This window comes from Sprattus sprattus (assembly GCF_963457725.1).
Source record: "Sprattus sprattus genome assembly, chromosome: 16".
Lineage (NCBI taxonomy): Eukaryota > Metazoa > Chordata > Actinopteri > Clupeiformes > Clupeidae > Sprattus > Sprattus sprattus.
The window spans coordinates 25760664-25784648 of record NC_137914.1 but is presented as its reverse complement, the minus strand read 5'-3'; the positions used below and the strand labels follow the sequence as shown (position 1 = coordinate 25784648).

At 41.9% G+C, this 23985-nt stretch overlaps 2 protein-coding genes across 3 annotated transcripts in view; both read right to left on the bottom strand.

The window, feature by feature from the left end:
- arih2 (ariadne homolog 2) lies at positions 1 to 21415 on the bottom strand. Of its 2 annotated transcripts, XM_080853252.1 has the most exons (15): positions 21284 to 21415; positions 19474 to 19912; positions 17666 to 17733; positions 17501 to 17570; positions 14380 to 14521; positions 12451 to 12572; positions 11569 to 11678; positions 10829 to 10946; positions 9033 to 9083; positions 8114 to 8135; positions 7857 to 8008; positions 7330 to 7473; positions 1367 to 1435; positions 1061 to 1171; positions 1 to 975 (listed from the first exon to the last, which is right to left on the bottom strand). In XM_080853252.1, exons 2-15 carry the CDS (start codon positions 19720 to 19722, stop codon positions 904 to 906), a joined length of 1500 nt encoding a protein of 499 aa, XP_080709378.1. In that variant the 5' UTR covers positions 19723 to 19912; positions 21284 to 21415; the 3' UTR covers positions 1 to 903. The 2 variants fall into 2 exon arrangements, with proteins under 2 accessions (XP_080709378.1, XP_080709377.1); XM_080853251.1 differs by having other exon boundaries at positions 7857 to 8135.
- Positions 21416 to 23908: 2493 nt separating this feature from the next.
- The window catches only part of g0s2 (G0/G1 switch 2), a 988-nt gene continuing 911 nt past the window's right edge, over positions 23909 to 23985 (bottom strand). The window contains exon 2 of the mRNA XM_080853600.1: positions 23909 to 23985. This exon is cut by the window's right edge and continues 643 nt beyond it. The gene's annotated coding sequence lies outside the window, so the exon portion shown is untranslated.

The following is a 23985-nucleotide window of genomic DNA, read 5'->3' as shown; positions in this document are numbered from 1 at the left end:
TTTAGAGCAGGGAAATAGTTTATTTGCAGGGTATGTTTAAAGGCATTAGACTTCATCATTGTCCTTGGTTTACGGGAGTGTCTTCACTCTTCATATGATCAGAAAAGAAGATACATTCTCTAAAGCATTTTGTCAATTTTTAAGCAAAAGAATGGCACCACTCCAATACAAAGAACACCCAGAGGACTCCAAGCCCATGCCAAAAGTCACATATTCCAAATAAACAGAAGAGCCCTATGACGTGAGTGTGTGTGTGTGTTTGCATACACACGTGTATGGGAGACATGCAGACCCACTCAATGATCACACAGGAGGCAATGTCTGGTTTAAAAACTTTCTCTCAGTAACTATCTCTGTATTAATGTACAACCGTTCAAAATTACAGCATTTTTGTTTTGTATTTTTGTAATATCTTTTTTAAATGATCTAACTATCAACAGCCATTAATCCAGAAAAAATAAGCTGACAAATGTGAGAAGAAAGTCCAGAAAAAAAGAGAAAAAGGAAAAGGGGCTATTGTGGAGATGGATGGGGACATGAGAAGGGCTTGTTAGTCTGCACATCTCTGGAGTGTCTGCATATGTGTGTGTATATATGCGGGTACGGAGAAGTGTGTATGACTGTATCTGCAAGTATACAGAGTGAGTGTGTCTGAAGCCAAATATGCGTATGCTTTCTGATAACACTGTAGTGTGAATGTCAGATGCGGTCACTATCTCTCTGCCATGAGAGAGCCAGCTGGATATACGAAAGAGTAGATGTCTAGATGGGCGGGTGGGTACAGAGCTAGAGCGAGGGATGAGGGGAGAATAGAGGTGAGAAGGGTGTGATGGAAGGGATCTTTGGAGAGGAGGTGGGAGAGAGAGGGCAGGAGTTGCTGCTGGTGCCTTGCGGGACATGGCCTCAGGTGTCATGGAAGTCCTTCAGCAGTGTGCGTCTTCTCTGCTCCGCTATGTGCATTTGATTCTCCAGGTCCTGGCCGAGAGAGAGAGAGAGAGAGGAGGTTAGTGGCTAATCAGTAAAGCAGGCACCTAGTGAACGATTGGTTGTTCCCACTCACCCCTCGGTCGTTGTTGCTCAGTTCTCCGTCTCGGTCGTAGCTATCCGCCCGCTCCACCTTCCATGACAGGTTCTCTATCTCCGCCTCTAGCTGCGCCTGCTGGTACTCAAACTAAAACAACACCAAAAGGATTAGACAATATAATTATTACTTCATGATGTTATTAGGCTTGTGCAAGTTTGCCTCTAGAAACCCCACTAGTGAAATCCTACATCCACCTCCCATATTAAAAACTTCCACATTGAAAATCTTTTCTGTTGTTATTGTTATATGTCTTTATGTACACATACAAACACAAGTTCTTACCAGTTTCTTGCGTGGCCCAGACTCCATGTAGTAGGCGTAAGGGTATGTGTACTGCAGCGTGTAGCGACACTGGATACAGAGAAAGAAGCACTTACAAGTACAGCAAATGCAAATGTTACCGTTACCAAACGTATACTAAACTGAATACGCTCTCTTTTTTGCCTGTATATTTACTCTCTTTATGCCAGTGTGTGTGTGCGCGTGTGTGTGTGTGTGTGTGTGTGATATATCCATATATATACAGCCGCGGAAAAAATTAAGAGACCACTTCAAAATTATCAGTTTCTCTGGTTTTACTATTTATTGGTATGTGTTAAAGTAAAATGTACATTTTTGTTTTATTCTATAACCTACTGGCAACATTCCTATCAAATTTCAAATAAAAATATTGTCATTTAGTTCATTTATTTGCAGAAAAATGACAATTGGTCAAAATAGCAAAAAAGATGCAGTGTCTTCAGATCTCGAATAATGCAAAGAAAACAAGCTCATATTCATTTTTAAACTACACAATACTAATGCTTTAAGTTAGGAAGAGTTCAGAAATCAATATTTGGTGGAATAACCTTGATTTAAAATCACAACTTTCATGTGTCTTGGCATGCTCTCCACCAGTCTTTCACATTGCCGTTGGGTGACTTTATGCTACTCCTGGCGCAAGAATTCAAGCAGCTCGGCTTCTTTTCATGGCTTGTGACCATCCATCTTCCTCTTGATCACATTTCAGAGGTTTTTTTATGGGATTCAGGTCTCGAAATTGGGCTGGCCATGACAGGGCCCTGATCTGGTGATACTCCATCCACACCTTTACTGGCCTGGCTGTGTGGCATGGAGCATTGCCCTGCTGGAAAAAACACTTCTCAGAGTTGGGGAACATTGTCAGAGCAAAAGGAAGCAAGTTTTTCTTCCGGGACAACGTTGTACTTTGCCTGGCTGAGGTTTGTAAAAGACCATAAGGATTGAAAAAGCGGACTGGAGGTTCTTCTAAGTTTGTCTTCTCTGATGAGTCCGATTTCACAGTAGGTGCAAGACTCTGTGGCTTGTAGGCCTCTCCAGGTCTCCGTCTAACCATCAGACGACCATGTGTAGGGCAAAGCTGAAAATTGGACTCATCAGAGAAGACGAACTAGAAGACCCTCCAGTCCGCTTTTTTCAATCCTTATGGTCTTTTACAAACCTCAGCCAGGCAAAGTACAACGTTGTCCCGGAAGAAAAACTTGCTTCCTTTAGCTCTGACAATGTTCCCCAACTCTGAGAAATGTTTTTTCCAGCAGGGCAATGCTACATGCCACACAGCCAGGCCAGTAAAGGTGTGGATGGAGTACCACCAGATCAGGACCCTGTCATGGCCAGCCCAATTTCGAGACCTGAATCCCATAAAAAAACCTCTGAAATGTGATCAAGAGGAAGATGGATGGTCACAAGCCATGAAAAGAAGCCGAGCTGCTTGAATTCTTGCGCCAGGAGTAGCATAAAGTCACCCAACGGCAATGTGAAAGACTGGTGGAGAGCATGCCAAGACACATGAAAGTTGTGATTTTAAATCAAGGTTATTCCACCAAATATTGATTTCTGAACTCTTCCTAAGTGTAAGCATTAGTATTGTGTAGTTTAAAAATGAATATGAAGTTGTTTTCTTGGCATTATTCGAGATCTGAAGACACTGCATCTTTTTTGCTATTTTGACCAATTGTCATTTTTCTGCAAATAAATGATCTAAATGACAATATTTTTATTTGAAATTTGGTAGGAATGTTGCCAGTAGGTTATAGAATAAAACAAAAATGTACATTTTACTTTAACACATACCAATAAATAGTAAAACCAGAGAAACTGATCATTTTGAAGTGGTCTCTTAATTTTTTCCGCGGCTGTATATATATCCAGAGATGGGCAAAAATACATCAAAATGTATTTTGAATGATACAAAATACAAAATACCCTTCAAATAAATGTATCAAAATAAAATACAAAATACTGTTGCCAGAAAATTTAACAAAATACAATACATGTATTATGTATTTTTTAAATACAGGAAATACTTTTTCTGAATTTTCAGTTCTCACACAATTTGGTATAGCAGAACATTCAGATTTGGGCTATTCAGTGGCGTAACGTAGTTACCACAGCCCAGGTGCAGGCTATTATGACGGGCCCTTGTCAGTGTTGTAAGGCAGTGGTTCCTAAACATTTGAGTCCTGTGTCCTTTTTTTCATGTTTTTAACCGCCGCCACCACGCCCCTCCCCCTGCACACATATTCCGCCTTTTACACCTGTCAGTTTAATTTTTTCGCTGAATATAGGTATACATCAGTATTTTTGGCAATATGACTTGGCTATTCAGACTATTTAGATTGACATAAATATGGCCACGGGGCTATATAATGTACACAAAGCTCTGGTGAACCCAGTAAAAATGGGAAGAACAGTCACAGAATGTCAGTGTAACTAAGCAAAGCTATTAAAAGACAACAACTTGATTGATTTTGTATATATTTTTGCAGGCAGCAGCTGTGTGACTTTCTGTCAAGATGGCTAACGTTCAGTGCAACAACTTGATTCGCTCTTTGAAAGAACCTCCTTTTAGTCGGTGTACTAATGAAGATAAATTGACAAGGATCAAGACAGCTTTCTAAGTTTTCGACCACAGCCCTGTTTTGTGAAAAAAATTGATTTAACAATGAGAGAGATCTGGGGTGATTTCCTTTTCGCCCCAAAAAGGGGCGGGCCATAAGAAGCACCACTTTTGTCAAATTGGCTGATGCCTGATTCGCCAATGAAATTCAGAGGCAGATCAGATGGTCTAGTGGTACAATCCGACAGAAAAAAAATCTCCTTCTGCCTAAACACTGGAGAAAGTATTTTGAGTATTTTAAATACAAAATTACTCCACTCTAAAGTATTTTGTTACAAATTACATTCGATTTTTTATCGGCCCTATCAAATACAAAATACTCAAAAGTAAATGAACTAGTATTTCAAATACAAGTAATTGAAATGCTGCCCATCTCTGTATATATCACACACATACAGACGTGGACAAAATTGCTGGTACCCTTCCGTTAAGACAGAAAAACCCACAATGGTCACAGAAATAACTTGAAACTGACAAAGTAATAATGAATAAAAATGTGCTGAAAATTAACTAATGAAAATCAGAAATTGCTTTTGTATTGTGGTTCAACAGAACAATAATAATAAAAAAAAACTAATAAACCTGGCCTGGACAAAAATTATGGTTTGATCATAGGGAAAATATGGTGTCCCCTAATAAGCATCAGAGGTGTCTTCAAACTTGTAATCAGTGAGTCTGCCTTTTTAAAAGCTGAAAAGAAGTCACTGTGCTGTTTGGAATCAAGGTGTGTACAACACTGAACATGGACCACAGAAAGCTGAGGAGAGTTGTCTTCGGAGATAAGATAGAAAATTATATAGACAAGCAAGTTAAAGTTAAAGGCTATAAGACTTTCTCCAAGCAGCTTGATACCCCTGTGACTACAGTTGCACATATAATTCGGAGGTTTATGGTCCACGGGTCTGTAGCCAACTGCCCTGGACGTGGTAGCAAGAGGAAAAATTATGACAAATTGTGAAGAGACGGATAATAAATAGTAACCAAAGAGATTAAAGGTGAACTCCAAGGTCAAGGTACATCAGTGTCAGATCACACCAGCCGTTGCTGTTTGAGCCAAAGTGGACTTCATGGAGCCTCCAACAGGATAATGACCAAAACAGACAGCTAAAAACCACCAAGAATGGCTAAGAGCAAAACATTGGACTAATGCATTAGCCAGTATCTTGTCTAAAGTGTTTGAGAGAAATCTATTAATAAAATTGGAAATGTATGTCCTGACTGCTAACAATCAGTTTGGTTTTAAAAGAAAACATGGTACTGATCTCTGTATCTATGCTCTGAAGGAGATTGTCTCTAGGTACAAAAGTCTTAATTCATCTGTATTTTTATGCTTTATTGATGCTTCCAAAGCTTTCGATAGAATTAGTCATGAAAAGCTGTTTATGAAGCTGCTAGCGAGAGGTGTCCCTAAACCTCTTGTGAGGACTTTGGTGTTCTGGTATGCCAATCAAACTTTTCATGTTAACCGGGACAATTTTGTATCAGCTCCTTTCTATGTTGGCAACGGAGTTCGACAAGGAGGGATTTTATCTCCCTTTTCTGTTTAATGTTTATATGGACAAATTATCAAGCCAGCTGAATAAGACAAATACAGGCTGTCTTGTAGGGGAATCTATTGTCAATCATCTGATGTACACAGATGATTTGGTCTTACTCAGCCCATACAGTGCTGGGCTGTAACAGATGCTGAGGGTGTGCTCTCAGTATGGCATAGATAGACCATGATATTAAATATAATGCAAAGAAAAGTCACATAATGATAGTCAGAATTAATCAGGATAGGACATTAACCTTCCCTACCTTTTATCTATCTGGCAGTCCCCTTGGTGCCCGTGAGGAAATAAGATATCTGGGCCATGTCATTTCTGATGATTGGACTGATGACAACGATATATATTGACAGCGCTGCAAAATATATTCTCAGGCCAATATGTCATTAAGAAAGTTTTCTATGTGCTCAGATTCAGTTAAATGTTTCCTGTTTAGAACCTACATAACACCAATGTACACTGCTCATTTGTGGTCTAATTACAGGAAAAGGAGTATACAGAGACTGAAAGTAGCTTACAATGATGCTTTTAGATTGCTGCTTTATGTGCCTAGGTGGCATAGTGCTAGTCAGTTGTTTGTTTCTAAGCACATACCAACTTGTGAGGCGCTCTTGAGAAAATTGATGTATGGTTTCATGTGTCGACTGGACAAGACTGAGAACTGCATAGTAGAGGCTCTGGTCAACCCTCTAAAGAGCTGTTATCGATTTACCTCGAACTTAAGACAACATTGGCACAAAAGTCTTCATACTTTTTAATGCACTATATTATGCGTGTTGTATCTTTTTTGTTTTTCTCTATTTAAATGTGTTTATAATTGTATGTCTGTTACTTTATATGGAACTTGGTGTCTGAAATAAAGAATAAATATTCTGACGTGCCCTCTCTGAGCCCTGATCTAAATCCTATTGAACATCTGTGGAAGGAGCTTGAACATGCAGTCTGGAGAAGGCACCCTTCAAACCTGAAACAGCTGGGGCAGTTTGCTCACAAGGAGTCGGCCAAAATATCCTTTGACAGGTGCAGAAGTCTCATTGAGTTACATAAATTATGTGATTACAGTACCTCAAAAGGTTGTGCAACAAAATATTAAGTTAAGGGTATCATAATTTTTGTCCGGCCAGTTTCATTCTTTTTTTTTTTAATTTTTATTTTAAATGATTCTGTTGAACTGCAATGTATGATATTCATTAGTTAATTACCTCCAGCAAGGAGGTTATGCGATCGGGTCCGTTAATTTATTTGTCCGTCTGTTTGTCTGTCTGTGGACAAGATTTCTCAGAAACTACTGGGCGGATCTTTCTGAAATTTTCACAAGTGGTGCATCTTGGTCCTGGGACATCCCCATTAAAATGTCAGGCTGATTCGGATCTGGATCTGGATCCGGATTTGTGTACTTCCTTGCTGGAGGTCAGAAATCTCGGATTGCTCTTGTTTTCAGTAAAATTGTATTTATTATTACTTTAGTCAGTTTCAAGCTATTTCAGTGACCATTGTGGGTTTTTCTTTCTTTAACGGAAGGGTACCAACAATTTCGTTCATGTCACACACACACACACACACACACACACACACACACACATAAAATATATACACAAACACTTTTTAGGACACAGATAGTTGGTTAATGGATCTCCAATTACAACCAAAGAATGGATGTGATGATAAGAGTGAATGAATGTGATGATGGATGTGATGATAGAGCTGGTGAGAGAGTGTAGACCTAGGTCTTCCCTTCCCATGTAGTGAATCTGAAGGTGCAGTCAGGCAGGTGGTACCTTGGCCAGTAGTTTGGCAGCATTCTGCATGTACTGCCAGTCGATCCAAGTGCCGAGGTTATTCATCACACGTTCCTGGATCTTCTCCTGGATACGCTGGTACGTCTGAGCTTCCAGCTGCAGACTCTTGTTATGGTTCTCCCACTGCAGACATGAAGGTGGACACACACATATATTTGAACAGACCTAGATAAATGAGCTTATTCTATGATGTTTTTCAGTTCAGTGAGCACCAGATAAGAGAAGATGGCTTGAGAAGAGTGTGTATGTTCCTGTTACGTCATGTTGAGTCCACCAGGAATCTCACACAACTCCTTGGAATTAACAAGGGAGAGAGACATTTTGAGTGTAGTAGAGAGTGCCAAACTGACAGTCATGCGTCACTGTGTCTGAGTGAGTGAATGTGTGTGTGTGTGTGTGTGTGTGTGTGTGTGGCTCTAGTGGGGGCCTCACTAGAAGCTAGGCGTCAAAAAGTGAAACTGCATGCATGCAAGTGGACAGTGTGTGTGTGTGGATGTGAGTCTCACCCTCTCAAAGTAGAAGAGGTATTTCTTCAGGGCCTCTCTGGCCTGAGCCTGCTGGCTTTGGTTGACGATGTCAGGGTTCTCTTTGTAACGGCTGCACTCATAGTACTCACTGCCGTGGGTCTTCCAGTCTCCCAGACACATCCAGCAGAAGTCTGCAATAGCATACGCACACATGGAAAGTGAGAACAAGATGGAATTGCTAACAACTGGCATAGAAATTAGGGATGGAGGTGATGACCATATGTTTAATTTCTTACCATATTTACACTTGGAGCATTGCTGACGAGAGAAGAGGGGGTGGGGGTGGGGAAGAGAAATGTAAGGTCAAGAAAGAAATGAATTAATAGTCATTGACAGGGGAGGCACACTTGTCTTCAGCGAAATTCATTTTCTTACACACACCTCTTTTGCAACACCATTAACAACCTCAAGGTGTCCCCATTGATCCTTCTAAGCACTAGCATGACTAGCACTCATGATTACACAATCAACCTGTGTTGAACCACAGGGATTCTGTTAAATTAACATAGGGGGCCTTTATAGTAAAGTGTAACTATAACATTATTTGAAGCAATATCCTTTCTGTGAGGGAAGGGAACTACAGATGTACCCCAAGTTTTGGGAAGCACTGGGATCAAAGCATACACTGTGGGGATGGGTAGTAGTGTGTTAGCACAGAGACTTAAACACACGCGTGCTAAAAGCAGTCACAGGCATGTCTCTTTAGGCATTGGGGAGTGATGTTTACACACTGCACAGCTCTGTGTTGGCCTGTGTTCCAAACCATTGCATCCATGCCTCCCCGTGCGGCGACTGACTGACTGACTGACTGACTGAGAGAAACGGCGTTCTGCTGCCCTCCTGCTCATGGAGGAGTTATATCTAGTGGTGCAAATCAGCCTCACTGACTAAATGGATCCGGACGCACAAGAATCAAGTGGCCCATATTAAATAGATTTAAACAACTGGCAGAGTTGGCTCAAATTGGATATATGTTCTTGTTTCAGTTGCTGCTGCTACAGCTAGTCTAATTTGGGGAAAATATGCCAGATAAAGTATTGATAAAAAGTAAGTATAACATATTGATATGGTTTAATTTTTATAGTTTGCAGGTCTTGAATATGGAGGGGACCTTTGATCAGACTTTACATATCCCAAAATGAAGGGGGTACTCACCATGTGATTGCAGCCACCATTCTTCTCAATGCAGATATTGCACTTTGGACACTAAAAGCAGAAATAAGGAGAGGTCAGTGTCATTGGCAAGGGTCCACAGTGTACTTTTGATGCAAATAGTCAGAGAATTGTTTATATGTCTTTGCACCAATTCAAACTATGGGTCTGAAAAAAAATACCCACTATGGGTCTCTTTGAGGGCAACTGAAAATGTCTGAAAGTAAAAAAAACCTTCAGTTTTAACAGGGTATGGTGAGCTGGGTTGAATAAATTTGACTAGCAAGAAAACAAGGAGTCCTACAGAAATCCCTGCTCTCTCCTGCCATGGCTAAATAAAGCAGGTAATCACAGTCTGGGTGTCCATACAAAGACAAACCCTGGAGCACACTGGTGACGTGTAGGGTTGGGTACCGAGAACCTGTACCAATATGGCACCGGGACTATACAACCGGTACCTACCCGGACCGAAATGTCACGCAGAAGTCGGTGCTTCCTTTCTGTGCCTGAGCCGATTGAAATAAACAACAGCAACAACTCATGCAGCTAAATGAACAAACCGGACCGAAATGTCAAGCAGACTTCGGTCCTTCCTTTCGGTGCCTGAGCCGATTGAAATGAATAACAGCAACAAATCATGCAGCTAAATGAAAAAAACGTACGTAAAATGTTGTCTTATAAACAGGAATTATTTCAGGCTGCAACATGAAACACAGAGGCTGGTTCCAAAACAGTAGAAAACTAGCGATAGCTGACTAGCAGTAACGTGAGTGGCGTATGTATGTATGAGTATGATCTGTATGAATTCTTTTTTATTTTGTTGCCAGGCATATTTCATGGGTCACATTTAAAACTGTCCCATCTCCCAATGTTAACTTTGTCCTGTGGCGCTCACGCTCATTGGTGTTTTCATAGCAACAGTCTTATGACAGTGAAGCAGGTAGCATTTAACAGCGCAAGCACAAACAGAGCTCGCCATCAACCTTTTAACAGAGAATATAGCGAAAGGTAAACGGTCAAAAGTGTGGCTGTATTTCGCACAAAAAGATTCAAACACTGCGACGTGCAGCAAATGAAACAAAACAATTGCGTGTAAAGAGGGGAGAGAAGGCAAGAGTCCTGGGCAGATCTGCAACCGCAAACTAAAACGGTAGGTACCGGTTGTAGCCTATAGCAACCGGTGCCATAGTTTCTTAAAGGGGCAGTACACTTTCACGCACTCTGTGTGTTCAAGTAACAAGATTAACTATAAACAAGATAGAAAATATAGCTAGGAATAAACAAATCAGAAAGTTGTGAAATTTCATGAAATAAATGCAAACTAAATAATACATGTTTGACTCCAAAGGCAAATATGCTCATAAGTTTGAAGCTGTAGTCTGTAAAGAGTGTGTGTGTGTGTTTTGTATTTATTTATATTTATTTAAGCATACTATAAACTGTTGTTAACAGTTAATATAATATTCATAGTTTGAAGCTGTAGTTTGAAGCCAAGTGTTTTGTATGTATTTATATTCATAGTATACTTTAAACTGTTAATATATTGTTCAATTTGAAAAAAAAAAATCTTTAAACGTCGTCAATCCTCGTTTTGTGTTTTCTTTTTTAAGTATCGGTTCAGGCACCGGTATCGTTTTAAAAGTATCGGTTAAGTACCGGTATCGAAAAAACAAAAAACAATACCCATCCCTAGTGACATGCAGGGACCTATATTACATTCCACTTAGCAGGGCCAAAAAGCTACACAATATTTGTATGTGTTGATGCAAGTGTGTGTGTGGAGAGTGTGCGTGTCTCACATCTTTAGTGTGTGCGCTGATGTAGTTGGCTGTCTCGGAGTCGTCGGCACATTTTGTCAGCCACCTCCGTATGGTTGGGCAGTCTGTGGGGGCATGGTACATTTGCCTACACTTAAAACTAAGAGAGTAAAGAGGAAGAAGAAGAAGAGCCGGGAGAGAGAAAAAGAAAGACAAAGAGACACATACAGAAGAGGGATTACAGAGAAAAGGGGAAAGAGATTAAAGATAATGAAAGAAGAGGGGGGGGGAGAGAGAGAGAGAGAGAGAGAGAGAGAGAGAGAGAGAGATTAGTGTTAATAGTGGTATCAAAACATGGAGACATAAACTTGATATTTACTCCTTAGACCAATGAATCAGAAAGTAAACTGCTAAGTCAGGGGAAACTCCAATCTGCCTAGCAAGCAAAACAGGAGGCACCCGACACCAAATGGGCAATTTTGCCTCTTGGCTGCAATGCTTAGCTAAATTAAACCTGTGAAGTTGTGATATGACACTCTACGGCATTAAGCCAATCCTGACTAAATGTTTATGTGAGAGTTGGGAGTAAATAGTAATAAAGCTGTGTGTCCAAAAAGATCTCACTGGAGCCGTAGTGTCAGAGCAGATGTTGGAACACTGAACATATGTTGGCAACACTATGTGTGTGTCTCGGCCCTGTAATTGTGGTGGGAAGGTTACTAAACAGAGTGTCTATCTATGCTAATCAGCCACGCTGTAGTCAACACGTAGATGAAATGTACCAGAAGACTTCTCCGCAGCGGCTGCACTGCACTCTGCGAGCACGTGGCTCCTGCACCTGGATGACGATGGGGCAGTCTGCACCTGGACACAGCTGCAGCTGGAAATGACTCTAAAACACACACAGAAGCTCAGGTCAGCCGCTTACACACACACAAAGCTTAGGTCAGCCGCGCTCACACACACACACACACACACACACACGCTCAGGTCAGCCGCGTACACACACACACACACCAGCTGGAATGATCCTGGCACACAGGGAGGGAAGCTAAGGTCAGTCACTTACACACCCATACAAACAGCTGGAAATGATTGAGACACAGAGAGAATTAAAAAAAAAAAGAGAGAGAGAAAGAGAAAGAGAAAGAGAGAGAGAGAGAGAGAGAGAGAGAGAGAGAGCGAGAGAGAGAGAGAGAGAGAGAGAGAGAAGGTCAGTGCAACACATACACACACCCCACACGGCTGTAGACACACATAAAGACCCCAATGCCACACACAGTGAGAGGTGGCCTCCAAACGAACATTTCTGAACAGAATCACCCTGACCATCTCTGACACTACCAAATGATCACCCACTATGCACATGATTGAGCACCTCCCCCGAGCAATTTCATTTCAGCTCTTCTAGAGTCTCACATGGACATATTTATTGATGATATTAAAACAACCAGCTTTACTGCACTACATGTACATGGATGCAACATGGGACATAGTTGCTGTAGCTGGACATCAGTGATCCAGGTGAGTCTGGAGGTGTTTGAACTCCAAGAGGAGACATTGGATGGGGCTGAGAGCATGTCTCACTAACCTCATGGGCCACCTGGTGGGCTTCTGACAGGGGGACATACACATCCACACGGCCCATGGGCCTCCAGTCTCACCTCCACATAGTCTCTGAAGAGGTAGCGTCTGTATTTGTCCCTCAGTTCGTCTCCAGGCAGAAGAGGAAGCACGGAGTCCTCTGGCATCATCAGCGAGCATTCTTGAGCCATGCACAGGATCCCTTTTCGCACGCACAGACACAGACACAGACACGTAAGAGTCTCAGAATCTCAGTTTCTTATTCAGACAGTCAGACAGAATTAAGGATGACTTAGCAACGGGAGTAAGCTTGCAGTCACAGGAGTGGTTTAGTACAGTGGTTCTCAACCTTTTTTGCTCCATGACCCAAATTTTAAGATACCAGCTCAGTCGCGACCCGATAACTAATAATCAGCATGAATCATCAGGCCAATAATCAAACAATTGTTTTATTATTATTATCATTACTACCACTACTACTAGGCTTAATACTATACCACTGTTTTACCATTAAAAACACATGCAACTGTTTAACAGTCAAGATCAGTTAAGCAATCATGGACTTAGGCCTATGTGTTTAACTTCTTTGAGAAATCTTGGATCTAAGCCATACATTTTCAACTTTTTAATAGGAAATTATTACATGTTCAACTTCTTAAGAAGAATCCATGGACTTACAGTACATGTTCACCTTTTTAGTCAGAGATGGACTTACATGTTCCACTTATAACAGGACTTGTGTTCATTTACTAAATGAGAAATCCTTACTTACATGCTCAACTTCTTGGACTTGGATGGACATGTTCAAATAGTAAATGAGATCCCTGAATGTTTTCCTGTCATAGAGGCTGCCCCATCCGTTGTCACACTAACACACGTTGACCAGGAGAGCTGACTGAGTATGTGTCCATTGCAGAAAAAAAATCTCTGCTGCAGTGGTAGATGTTCGGCACTAAATAAATCGGCACTAAATAAGATACTAACTGATTTTCAAAGTAATCATTCCGCACATAAACCAAAAGAATAGCACGGCTAGCCAAGAATTCATCGAGTTGTAAGACGATATAGTCAAACACGCAGAGACGTTCAGTGAGCTGCTTCTCATCATTTGACATGTCACATATCCTCATATGAACAGTGTCGTCTGAAATCGATGGCAACTTCTGCAACCCTATGGGCCTTTTTGCTCTGAGCTAGCCGGTAGGAGACCAGATAGGATGCACGCAGTGCCTGCTCCTGAACACCGTAATGGCACGTTCAAATGTCTTTTAGGATGCCTCAAGGTTTTGGCTCATACGTTTAAAAAAAAAGTTTTTATCTTTATAGTTGGCGTGCTTTGTTCCAAAATGTATCTGCAATTTCGCAGGCTTCAGGCTTTCTCCACAGGTAGTATTTCATTGCATAGTACACACCAGCTGGTGCTCACCATTTTTCACGCAACACGTAAATCCATATTTCAGAAATACCGGGTCGTACGCCCGTAACACTCCCTCTTTGGTTCTTCAGAAGAGGACATTTCTGAGCTGGTACTCCTTTTACACGAAGCTTTTCTGTTGACTTTAATGAAATTAATAAAAAAATGTTTAGCCTACAATAGTCATCTCTAGACATTCTCCGGTCATGTCAGAGCATATTATCGCGCAATACAGTGACGTTTTGCATGTTGATACATTTTAAATATCTGATATGCAAATTTGATTGGCTTAATGTTCAAACATGTTATTGTTAGATAGGCCTACATGCAAAACTATTGACGGCTTATTTAGTTTAATGTCAGAACTGGGGGCAGGTATTCCCTAATGGGCAGAGGGAGCATGGCTTGAAGAAAAAACATTTTTTTTAGAATTCGTCTTGCGACCCTTTCAGAAACTACCGCGACCCAAGGGTTGAGAACCACTGGTTTAGTACATCTCGAGATGAGCTCATATCAGCTCCACTTCAAAAAGAGCTACTTGCAACTAGGGGCTTCATTCATTTCCTAACTTTCTCCCACACAAGGACTAACTCACCCACTCCCAAGCCGTCCTTCACCAGGACTGTGCAGTGCTGCTCCCAGCATGCTTTGCAGAAGGAGTGATGACAGGGCAGTGCAAGCAGGGCATCTCTTCTCACCAGCTGCAGACACACCCCACACTGCAGCGAGGGGGAGGTCTGGAGGAAGGAACACACACAGTTTACAAATTGTACAAACACAACACACAGACACACACACCCATACAGACTATCACACAAATACACAGCATTAAATACACACAGTTCTCCACACACTATACGACCACCAATGTGCTGACTGCCCCATTGCTGCACATTTATAATTTTTTTTAACTGAGACTTTGCCTCAGCAGCTACACTATAACCCTCACCAGAACCTGCCACAAGCATATCTTACAATCTGATAACAAGAAATAGGCCTACCTGCACCACTATTAAAAAGGCATTTATGGCATTTCTGTCTGGAACTAGCAAGCTCGCTAGCTAACAGCCGACAGACTTCTCGTTCAAACACCAACCGTTTACACTGATAACATGTAGCTACCTTACTCAGTGATGTATTTGGAGATATATTCAGCACCATTGTGCTTGAAAAGTTAAAAGTTTACACGGTTATGGACCAGGGGCAAACAGGTTCATGGTGAACATGCCCTCATACTCCAACAACAACAATATAAAGATGCCCTCAACATCGCTCGCTCCTCTCACTTCTCCTCCATCATCTGGCTCCAACAATCCCAAAACACTTTTCTCCACCATCAACACACTTCTCAAGCCCATGGACACCATCCCTACCTCCTTTACCACCAGCATATGCAAATCGTTTCTGTCTTTCTTCCATGGCAAAATCCAACCTCCAATCTCCTCTACCTGTCCAAAGTCCTTGAGAGAGCTGTTACTTCACAACTCAAGTCCCACCTAGATCTCCATAATCTCTACGAACCCTTCCAATCCGGCTTCCATTCAAAACACACCACAGAAACTGAAATGACACACTTCTCTCTGCTGACTCTGGCTTCCTCACCATCCTCCACCACCACCATGTCATTTCATTTTCTGGCTTCCTCACCATCCTCGTCGACCTCAGTGAAGCCTTCCGACGCCATCAAACACTCCATCCTCCTCTCACATCTCCGGCACTCCCTTGGCATATCTGGCACTGCCCTCTCCTAGTTCACCTCATATCTCTTAGACAGACATCAATTCACCACCATAAACAACTGTAAATCCTCCAGCTCCCCAGTCACTCAGGGTGTCCCCCAAGGTTCCATGCTTAGTCCCCTCCTCTTCATCATTTACATCTTTCCCCTTGGACAAATCATCTATCGACACAGTCTCCATTTCCACTGCTCGTTGATGACACTCAACTCTACCTCTCCTCCAAGACCATCACCTCAGTCACCCACTACACTCTCACCACCTGTCTCACTGATATAAAAGCATGGCTGCAACAGAACTTTCTCAAACTCAACTGCAGTAAATCAGTAATACTAATCATCGGCCCAAACTCCCTCACCTGCTCAGCCCAGACCTTCTTTCTCACCATTGATGGCTCCTTTGTCACCCCCTCCACCCAGGTCCCCAACCTCGGCATCATCCTCGACCCCACCCTCTCTTTCCTATGGCTCCCCCAACAAAATCCTCAAAAAACTCCAATACGTCCAGAACTCTGTCAATTGACTACTCACCTACACCCGTCCCCAGGAACACATCACCAAGGAACTACACAACCTCCACTGGCTCACGGTCAAATACAGGATTGACTTCGTTGTTTGAATCTTTTTGTGTGAAATACAGCCACACTTTTGACCGTTTACCTTTCGGCATTTTCTTTGTTAAATTGATGGCTAGCTGTTTGTGCTTGCTCTGTGAAATGCTGCCTGCTCTTTGAGTCATAAGATTGTTGTTATGGAAAAACCAATGTGCGTGAGTGACACAGGCCAAAGTTTACATTGGGAGATGGGGCAGTTTAAATAAGCGCTTCGAAATCTGCCTAGCAACCTGTGACCAAGAAAAAATTATTCATACAGATCGTGCTCAGACAGATCTACGCCACTAACGTGACTGCACGTTAGCTATTGCTAGTTTTCTACTGTTTGGAACTAGCCTCTGTGTTTCATGTTGCAGCCTAAAATAATTCAAAGACATAATTTTACGGACGTTTTGTACATTTAGCTGCATGGTTTGTTGCTGTTATTAGTTTCAATCGGCTCAGGCACCGAAAATAACCACAGAAATCTGCGTTGCATTTCGGTCCAGATAGGTACTGATTGTATTGGAACCGGTTCTCGGTAACCAACCCTACTTAAAACACACCTCTTCAAACCCCTGCTCCCTTTCCCTCCCTACCATGACTCATTCAGCACAGCTCCTTCAGTTTTCGTTTTAACAAAAATGTTCCGTTTGCCTGTTTTGTTTGTTTGTCTTTGCCTAATCTAAAGCGTCTTTGAGTACCTAGAAAAGCGCTATACAAGTTGAAAGTATTATTGTTATTGTTATTATTATTATTATTATTTACAGCCTAGGCATCTCATAGGAATGTCTCCTACATATGACCTGATGATGCATAATCAAATGATTGATGATATTATAGACCTACATAAACATGCCTGGATGACACGAGATCTGCATTATGGCTCTTTAAACGTACACACACCTTTATGTGATGGTGCGTGCACTGTCAGCACTACCAGTGTTTCCCACACATTGACGAGACTATGACTATGGCGTGTAACCATTAAACGGATCCGGTTAAACTGCCACAAGAGTCAGTCTTGTAATAAAGATCTCATTGAGGAACACGCTGTGTTTTCTCTTTTTTCACTGCATTTTAATATAGCCTATAAATAGTGAATTTTTTAAATTATTGAACATTTTTAATTATTAATCGAAAATCGATCGTTCATTCTCCAGACGATCGATTAAGACAATTTAATCGAATGCTGATCCCTAGTACACACACAGACAGATATGTGCGCTTGCGCATGCAAACGTACACACACCGACAGACACGTGCGCTTAGCACGCAAACCTACACACACCGACAGAAACGTGCGCTTGCGCACGCAAGCGTACACACACCGATAGACACGCGTGCTTGCGCACGCAAACGTACACACACTGAGGTTTTATACTCACAGTCACAGATCTGCAGATGGCAGGCTGGACCTGGGCGTCAGACAGCAGCTGAGACGTATTGGACTTACACCTGGCGACATGAACAGACATGAGCTAAACTTGCCACCAGTGTGCACATCAGATGGCACAATACAGTGGGATGGTTGGGTGGAGCTCAAAACTTACCTATCCAGTAACTGTGACACCTGCCAGTGAAAATGTACAAGGACCAGTTTTGCTACAGCCGGCACAACCTTCAGAGAGACAGAGAAACAACACAATGCATTAAAGATATACCCTGTTGTGTACATTTCTGTGCCTTCAGGTTTTCCAGTGCTTTCCTCACCGCTGCTTTCAATGAAAGGTCAACAGTAATGACTCGTCTACAATTAAGGCCAAATGCCAAGCATCACATGGGTTGAATAAAGACGAATAAAGAAGACTTTTTCACAGCCTCCAAAAATGATTAACTTACAGCACTAAGTAGGAATCGAGCTTTTCACGCGCACTTGTTGGTATATTACAATTGCTCCAAGACTGTGGTAGATGCGATATCTTTTTCACAACCATTTCTTTTCAAATTGAAGATATGCCAGTAATTTAACATGTTCATCTACACACAGGTTATTGCCTCAGTAACCCAGACTTGCAGTAATGGATCAAATGTTTATTATAACTACAACCAAACTTTATGTATGCATTGGTCTGGACAATCACTTACAGTGGCTAATGCCACACTCATTCCCCTGTATTTCTATGGTGATTTATTTTCAGTTGCCACCCTTCATACGGTAACAGAAAGCATGTGTGTTATGGCCTGCAGGCTGGAAAGGAAACAACATCTTTGTTGTCCTTGTGTGAGCCAAGCCAGATAACCTAAGTGTCAGGGTTGCACTGGGTCTTTAATATTGCAGTGCTTTTAGAGACACATGTGTGTATGTTCTCAGTTAACAGCTAAGCTATCAGCTTTCATAACATCTTCATTATACTAGTGAGCATGACAAATGTGTGAGGGACATTTTGGGCATTTCCCCTCAAAATAAATACTAAAAATAACAAAAATGTAACAATAACAACACCAACACATGTGTCTAAACCAAAGAATGGTTTGGCCCGTCAATGGTATCCCCATTAACAGAATATTCTTCTGTGATTAGTCTGTCTTTTGTAGATTTTCAGCTTGATAGTGAATGCTTCCCGTCCGATGAGCACAGCATGGACTGACCAATACACAGTGTTGCCAGTGAGAAAAACACTAGGCCTACATTTGCATAACACTGTTATGCTGAAAATAGATTACAAACTTGTAGATCCTTGAGTTGTTTTGCCATGCCAGTACCCCCTCACTCACGCGGGTTAATAATTCTCTTCTTCTATAATAATTCTAATTGTTCGATTTAAGTCCTATTTACCTTTTAGGTACGCAACTCGTTATTAAATGGAAATCATTTGAATGACTCCTTTATTTTCAAAGTCATTTTGCAGACATCCAAATAAATCCATACGAAAAAATATTTAGCTCATCATCATCTATAATAGGAAGGATGTTATATGAGATTTCATGGGTAATGCAATGGGTAATGTGCAACTTCACTGCTATGTGGCAATCCATCTATGACCGGAATAGAGAAACACTAGTCTCATCTCAGACAAATAGAAGTTGAAATGGCCATAATGTGCTGTGCATTCTGCATACAGAAATGGACAACTAATCCAAACAGCAGCTGTCGCTGGAAAGGACCGTCCCAGATCAGGACCAGAGGCTTGCCACACTGCTGCTGCCTGGCCAAAGAACAACCCTAGCACTGCTCTCCTGAAGAGGTCCACAACCACAGGGTGGTACTGGACTAGTCGCAGACTGTGGAATGGATCTGGCCCTGATGTGGCATGGAGCCAGCTGGAGCGCTCCCAGGGTTAGCTGCTATGTGGGCGTATTCTGGGCACTCATGTCCTCTCTATGGTTCCCTTCTCGTGCTTGCATGGCCTTGACTGACCTTAAGGGCGGTGGCCACAACGTTGACCTCGTCACTGAGCACCCTCTGGCTCTCCCTGTAGGTCAGGCAGTTGAACTGGTACGCCTCAGGGTCAAACGAGTCTGGCTCTTGCTGCTCCACATCTCCCGCGACACCCTCGTAGTAGTCAGCGATGTCACCTTCCTCACCCCCGTCCTCGTCTTCCTCGGAGTTCTCCCCAAAGTCTTCCTCATTGCTGTCAGAAGCCTGGCTGCTCATGTCTACAGACATCCCTCTTTGGATTTGCCTGCTTTCTGAGGGACAGCAGCCCCTCACCACACAGCTGCTTCACTGCAAAGACTATGATTCCCAGCAGGCTTAAGGGCACAGAGGTGCTCAGCAGCAGCGGAAGAAACAGAAGAAGTCACACTCGCCGTCTGGCATGAGGAACCCCTGGAGTGGATAAACTGAGGAGTGTAAACTGAAGAGAGAAAAAAAAAGAGGGAGAGAGAGAGGAGGGGCAGGGGGGGATGGAGCAGTGGAGAGAAAGTAGATGACAGAATATAAGCCTGACAGAAAAATTCATTACACTGTACAACAGTTCATGAATGCAGTCAGTCAGCTAGGCCAAATAACGGGGTTCTCCACAGCACTGGAATCATCCAGTGTGAGCTCAATGTCACAGGCCCACAAGCAAGGTCTTTACACAAGGCCACTGAAGCTTATCTTCATGCCAATCTACAGCAGGTAAGTTCATGAACGTTAGTACATTTATTTGAGTGCTTCAAGAGAAGAGGGTAGGTTACTAGACAACAGAAATAGCATTGGCACATGGATCCTATAACGCTGTACTGGACAAACACAAAACACGTGTAAAGCAACGAGCACGCGTATAGGCTTATACTGCAGAGGTTTAAAGGATTACCGCGACGCTTCACTGTAAAGACAGGCTAAATGGACATCAGCAACAGGACGAACAACGTGACCCAAAGAAAAATACAAATACAGAATTTGATGTTCTGTATTTGTATTTTTCTTTGGGTCACGTTGTTCGTCCTGTTGCTGATGTCCATTTAAAAACTGTGCAATTGATCATCGTGAAAGTACAACTTAACCAATTGCTATTCTTCCCTCAACTGTTTTTGCGATTTAGAATAGCGGAGCACCCGTATAAAGCACACTAGATTAAGCACATTCATATAGTGGTGTTATCGAGCGTCATAACCTAGCTAACGATACATCGACCTGGCTCTGTCGTTGGTTGCCGGTGCCAGTCGCTTCTGAATTCCAGTTGCTTCTAAAAATAGCTGATGGTGCGGGGTCACACACATAATATCACAAACAGCCCAGTTAGAAATGACCGGTCAACATAACAGATATGGCAAGGGAGTGGGGGGAGGGGATAGGACGGGAGGGCATATGTGGCTTGGCAGTACGACTTGTTTGTTTACTAGCAATTACAAGCTAGCTAACTTGCTAGCAATGTCGGGGTTCCAAGTTGAGGAACATTAGCCGCCGCTAGCTAACACGAGCTCAATGCGCAAGCGTCTAAAACCAAGCAATCCAACGTACAAGCACCTAGGATTAGCTTCTATCAGTTAAACCAACAAGGCGAGAGACTTAAAGTGAAGTACGTTAACACAAAGAGAATGTATAATGCTTGACTTAAAATGGCATACTTCCACCCGTAGAACTTAAAAACGCTAATTTAGCAATCCTCCATGCCCCCTGAGACAGCCGCCGCCTCACACTCAAGCCCGAGGATTCACATGTAAACAAGGCCGTCTGGGCGTTCTTTTTAATTCGTTTCATATTCCTTCTTCCCTCAAATATAGCTCATATTTTAACATACCTTGTTGATTGAGCTTGGCCGTCACAAACCGTTATCTCGCGGTGGATACACGAACCGAGATCTGAGTCAATTCTGCTAGCCAAATCGCACTACAGCGGAAGACAGGAAGAATAGGACAATTCGATAGCTTCGTCACTTCCCTGTGCCAAATCCACTTGTCTATGAGTGGGCAAAGAATGTGCCGGGCTTATTTGAAAATAAAAAAAGGGGGAAAAAAAACACTTAATGTAAAAATTCTCTACTTTGTATTATATTTGTGTTTTCCGCTACTCCTGAAAGTAACTTTGAACAACCTTATGCCCAGCTATCCCACAGGAAACTTAAGGGTCGCGAATGTGTGTGAAGAGTGCTAATCAGAATCAGAATAATTTTTATTGGCCAAGTAGGCCTATATTACAGAAAATGAACTTGGTGTGGTTGGTGCATATAACATAAAACATATAAACAAAATAGGAAGATCAAATAATAAGCAAAGATAAATGTTTTACAAAGTAGAATAATACATTATTTGGCCTCAGTTAATTAGAATTAGCATAGTGCAGTATATAAATATTTCACGCTGTAGTGCTTTTTTGTGAATGTACACGTGTGTGTGGCGCAAGGTTTTGGTCTTGAACCTTCTGCTGGATGGGAGTCGGGATGAGAAGGATCAGCGATGATCTTGCCTGCCCTCTTGCTGGTCCTGGAGTGGAACAGGTCTAGGAGAGATGGCAGGTAGCAGCCAATGACCTTCCCGGCTGACCAAATGATCCGCTGCAGTATGCCTTTGTCCTTGGCAGTGGAGGCAGCGAACCAGATGGTGATTGATGAGGTGAGGATGGACTCAATGATGACTGTGGAGATATCTCGACCATCACTTTTTGCGGCATGTTGAATTTCTTCAGTTTCTGCAGGAAGAAAATCCTCTGCTAATTCTTCTTGATCGTGGAGGAGATGTTTTCCACCCACCTTAGGTCCTGAAAGACTCCACACTGTTAACTGGGGAGTCAAACATGATGAGGAGGGCGGTTGGGATGGGGCTCCACCTGAAGTATGCTACCATCTCTACAGTTTTCAAAGCGTTCAGCTCCAGGTGGCTTTTGGGCTGCACCAGAAAGACAGACTGTCGACTTCCTTTCTGAAGGCGGCCTCGTCCCCATTGGAGATTAGTCCAATGAGGGTTGTGTCATCCGCAAATTTCAGGAGTTTGAAACTAATGAGTTGAGAGTTCCAGCAAGATGTGATGCTGTTGTTGTACCAAGTAACTGACTGTTGGGGAGTAGTCGACTACATGTAATTAAACTAGTTAACTGCATTCATATTTACATTGTGAGTAGTAGTAGTAGTGGTAGTTCAATTACCTTCAATTTAACTACTGAAACTTCAATTTGGGGACTAAAAAGGAAAGGAATGCTTTTTATTTTTTTAAATGTCCATGTCCATTATGCATAAACTTCCGGAATATGAGCCTGAGGAAGAATCACCAAAACATAAATTTTCCTCTGCTAGCTGAGTATTCCTGCTAAGTCCAATACCTCACCTGGACTCTGGCAGGTGTCTGACCGATGCACTTTCCTATGAGTACTGGGATATGTTATTTTTTTGTAAATGTAAATTTTTCCTGGTTCCTTTAGGAGGATAAGTACTTTGTCAGTTTTTTTTTAACAAAGTAATCTGAGTAGCTTTAGGTAACCAAACTGGATTTCTCTCCACGTTAGCTCTATTGTAGTTCAACTTCTTTCAGTGTGAAGTAAGTGGTAGCTTGCAAAGATATGCTTTCTTCTCCATAACTAGTAATTGGGTTTTATTAAAAGTGATGTGTGAGTAATATTATATATAATATACATATTTTATGTGTCATGTACATTTGTCCTTCATTACTCCAGCCTTCCTGCATCCCCTCTTCGGTTCTCCATGGTAACCTCAGAGAGAGGAGCTAAGACGCCAGTAGAGGAAACAAGAAAGGAAGGGAGGATTGACGAATAGGGTAATGAGATGTCCCCCTGGTGTTATGCTTAGTCTTAGTTCACATTAAACAGCACAGCCATGTTGGTCTGAAATTGGACATCCCCATATTTAGGATATTTTTGGATAGGATATATTGAATATTTCCTTTTTTTGGCCAGTTTATACCAGCAATAACTATAAAGTCTTCTCAAAGCACATTGGACGCTACTCAACACGGCGAGACTAATACTTTAATGCTTTAGCATTCACCAGCATGTACAGCAGACGCAGAGAAGGTCTTATTTGGCAGAGTATACAAACTCTTAGAATATTACACATGTCAAGTGCTCAAGCTTATTATAGTTAATCAAGATCAAAAGAACACACACATTGACCTGGTGGTTATCCCTCAGAACTTGAGAATATGAAATAATGTCATTGGTTTATGGTGAATCTTCGGCTCTGCATTGGGTATGATTTTAAATGTTAAAGCTTTTTCTGAATCATAATTAGTTTCAAATACACTTATTGAATCATGACCAGGGGCATGCGTTAACAAGCAATTTCTAAGAGTCTGTTTTTGATTAACGCCTTCAAGTGGAAGTGCGATATGTTCATCAGGCAGTAAAATACTCTAAAAGCGATTTCTCTATTAAGAGGAGGAGAGTGCTTAGAATAATGGCACATCTTGACCCACAATAAAAAAAATCTTGATTTATTTAATTTCATAGGATCTTTCAGTTTTACAAGTTTTAATATTTTTCAGTGTCATAGTG